The 3767-nt window shown below is 44.5% G+C and overlaps 1 protein-coding gene across 1 annotated transcript; it reads right to left on the reverse strand.

Moving 5' to 3' along the window:
• Positions 1-85: 85 nt before the first annotated feature.
• LOC111544942 lies at positions 86-1174 on the reverse strand. The gene is made up of 2 exons (XM_023215818.1): positions 907-1174; positions 86-710 (listed from the first exon to the last, which is right to left on the reverse strand). The coding sequence occupies exons 1-2, from the start codon at positions 1037-1039 to the stop codon at positions 352-354; spliced, it is 492 nt and encodes a 163-aa protein (XP_023071586.1). The 5' UTR covers positions 1040-1174; the 3' UTR covers positions 86-351.
• Positions 1175-3767: the final 2593 nt, after the last annotated feature.

Raw genomic sequence — 3767 nt, forward strand, 5'->3', positions numbered from 1 at the left:
TGGTCTCGATCTCCTGACCTCGTGATCCGCCCGTCTCGGCCTCCCAAAGTGCTGGGATTACAGGCTTGAGTCACCGCGCCCGGCCATGAAATGCAAATTTAATTGGAGAAAAAAATCTAGATGATTTCATCCTGTATTCAGAGACAATCCACTTCTGAGGATCTTTCTCTTTCTCCTCCCTAGCTCCACTACATTCTAAATCTTAGTCCAGTCTTGAGTAAGCTCTTTCACTGTATCTGACTGGGAGCACGATATTTCTAATCTTTCCATGTGGTTTCAATTACATCACACTCAGATATACCCTGGGTCCCTTCATTGAGTGTGACTGCTCTGGAAAAGTGTTTTGTAACTTCATTTTGGTAGAAAGTAGGATTTGCTATGGTTTTCCTGACAGGGTGCTGAGTGTTGGACTAAGTCTAGCATGAAGGAGGAATAGGAGAAAGAGAAATTAATGTTAACCACCTGGACATAATTTGCCAAATAGAGACCAAAGTCACTGCCCATTAGAGGGCACCTCAGAGAAGGAGCTGAGTGGGTGGTGGATGGAGGAATGATGGTGGTCAATAAGGGGTTATTATGGCAAATGTTAATAGGAAGATGAACATGAACAGCAACATTGCAGAAAGCACGAGGCAAAGGATGAGGTGTGTCCTGGGTGTATGAGGACTGCTTTGAAAACTCATCTGGTCTCCTCTTGGTCGTTGACGCCCCTACAACAAGCAAGAGGAAAGGGACATGGTGTCAGCAATCCACATTCCATCACTCATAATTCCCGGTGAGTGTTCAATTCCAGGCTCTCCCCTCCCCTTCTTCAGTGGGACCATTTTGGCTTTCCTGGGGGGGTGGGGGGCAACACGGGCGCAGATGCTCAAAGCTACAGTTGGACCAGGGGATGATCAGTCTTACCAGCAGGTGGCGAAATATGAATACACTCCAAATTGGCCAGTCTGAACAGACTATTCATTAAGAAGTCACTTTTCTGGCAAAGTGGAGTTTGTGATATTAGGAGGTCAAACCAGAAAGTGTTGCTTCCACCCATAGCTGAGGTCCAGGAGGTTACATTATGGATAAATCTTTTTAACCTAGCTGTTCTGTTTAGGACAATGACAACCAGTTGCTCAGGAGGCACTGCAGAAAGTCTGCTCTTGTAATCTCCGTGTTGTTATCAGCAGGTGCCATTCTGATACCATTATAACATCACTCTGTTTTTAGGGGAAGGGGCAGCTAGTGGAAGATCTTGAGTCAGGGGTGGGGAGCTGAGTAATGTCTGGTGTAGCCACTGTCCCACTGTGTAGATTTAGAGACACACTGACAGTGAAATTGGAGACCCGAACCCCAGGCAAAGCAGGAATGGGACTCCTATTACTTACCCATATCTCAACTCCCCAATAAGAACCAATGTGAAAATGCTTTGATTCTCCTGGGTGAGGTGAAATATTTACGGCTTCATGAGCTACTGGAGAACTGAAATAATATTTGGGATTCTCTCAGGGACCTAGATATCTCTAAAATGTGGACCTGGTGAGAGACCAACAGTAATAAGATGAGTGGCTTATGTCATTCCCAATTCCCAAATGGCTCAATATCAAGGAAGCTCAATTATGAACCAACCCAAAACAGAGAGACTCAGGAAAGGATCTGGATGTAAAACAGGAAGGTAGCTTCACAGTCTTTATTTTATGTAATTAAAATCCCCATGCTAGGCTCTGAGTTCCAACCAACACCAACCAAAAAGTCAGAACTTAAGCTGAGAGTGACAATTCTGGCCTTGATTCTGCCATTCGTCCCTAAACAAAACCTGGAACTAGGCACTCAGTATCTTAAATTCCCAACCTGTAAAATGTATGGGCTACTATCTGCCCTACCCATCTCATGGAATTTTATTTTAAAAGTAGGCGTGAACATGTTCCACAAATTTTAAAAGGCCTCACTTCTGTCATGGAAACTCTTCTCAGTCACTATGGTAGTTCCCTGCTTTCTTCAACCTGGGCATCACAGTGATAGTGCAGATTGGACAAAGCTTTGCCATGTAATTAATTGCCTTGAGGGATGAATTAAAAAACAAAACAAAACAGGAGGCTGGATGCAGTGGCTCACGCCTGTAATCCTAGCACCACTTTGGGAGGCTGAGGCAGGTGGATCACTTGATGTCAGGAGATCAAGACCAGCCTGGCCAACATGGTGAAACCCGTTCTCTACTAAAAATACAGAAAAAATTAACCAGGTGTGATGGTGCACACCTGTAATCCTAACTACTCGGGAGGCTGAAGTGGGAAGATTGCTTGAAACCAGGAGGCAGAGTTTGCAGTGAGCCAAGATCGCACCACTGCATACTCCAGCCTGGGCAACAGAGTGAGACTCCATCTTAAATAAATAAATAAAATAAAATAAAATAAAATAATAAAAAAACAAACAGGGCTGAAATTCTGTAGGACCTAGGAAGTTTATGGTGCAATCTCAGAGCCTCTTTATATTAGGTGACGAGAGCAAGTGCTACTTCCAACCTCACATTGTCCGTTGACTCTTGCTTCTCTTGAGTTGTCACTCAGGAGAGTAATAAGAACGATGAGGGTCACTAAGGAGGTCTACTAGTCTATGGTGATGCCAGGACCTTATTTAATCTCTTCAGGTCTCAGCTGCCTTATTTGTAAAATGCAGGTTTATGGTGAGTATTAAATGAAATAATGCACATAAAATGCTTAGCACTATCTTGGCACCCCCAAAACATTAGATGAAGTTGTAAAGGAGGCAGAAGAAGCCAGTATCTGCAGTTTCATCTTCCTTGGCACCTCAGGACACCTTTTCTCCTTGCTTCAAGGTGCCAGGATGCTCGGATTCTTTAAATTAATACCCAGAGGGCAGGGCGGAATAACTGCGATGGATCTCTGTCAAAGAGCCAGTAGAGGGAGCTCCAGAGCAAAACTGTTCTCTATTGCACATTTCCTTCGTTTCTCTATAGAACAAATCTCTGCCCAGAGGCCACAGGCTTTTTCTCCACTAGAAACCTTTTACTTAGAGAAAACTGGAGACCTCAGCACAGGACCTGGACCCAGTTCCGCTTTCAGATAATCCAGGTGTTTTTGAACTTTAGAGACATCTTGAGTCCCATGCCGAGGTTCAACTCTTGGGCTCCATTTGCAAGTTGGACTAGAATGGATGGTTCTTATGGGACTGGTCCCCTGAGATCTGAGGCTGAGGCTGGAGCTTGAAATTTTTCTGGCCCTTGGATTTTGAATGTGTTCTAGCTTTCCAGTCATTCTCTTCCCACAGATATCTAGAGTCACAGCCATTAAAGGACCTAAACTTTTTATAGAAGAGTCATGGAGCCTGGATAACCTTCCTCTCCCAAAAAAGATTTGCCTCAGAATGGTTGTATATCCCACTTAACAGCAACAGGATGGGGGAAATCGTTCTTGCCTGCTCTCAGGAGCCTTTAAAAACACATTCTCTGATAAACTAAGTGATGGACACGGAATCTTTCTCAGACAAAAGACCTAACATGACTGTCAAAAAGGGAGCAAGATGGATTCTACTGAAGCTCTGAACCAAGTTTTTCTGCAGCCCTTTCCCTGATGAAATTCCTCAGGTTAACTAGTTGGCTGACGTGTCGGGGCACAGATCTTATTATTATTTTAAATGTTCTGGGGGCTGGGCACGGTGGCTCACGCCTGTAATCCCAGCACTTTGGGGGGCCAAGGCAGGTGGATCATGAGGTCAGGAGTTCAAGACCAGCCTGACCAATATGGTGAAACCCCGTCTCTAATAAA

This window comes from Piliocolobus tephrosceles, chromosome 13, assembly GCF_002776525.5.
Source record: "Piliocolobus tephrosceles isolate RC106 chromosome 13, ASM277652v3, whole genome shotgun sequence".
In the NCBI taxonomy this organism is placed as follows: domain Eukaryota; kingdom Metazoa; phylum Chordata; class Mammalia; order Primates; family Cercopithecidae; genus Piliocolobus; species Piliocolobus tephrosceles.

Excerpts from the sequence above, each read along its gene's own strand:
- LOC111544942 (XM_023215818.1), bottom strand. The coding sequence starts at position 1,039 with ATGGGTGGAAGCAACACTTTCTGGTTTGACCTCCTAATATCACAAACT. Across the intron at positions 711-906 it reads TCATATTTCGCCACCTGCTG|GGGCGTCAACGACCAAGAGG; the intron begins GTAAGACTGATC and ends TGCTTGTTGTAG.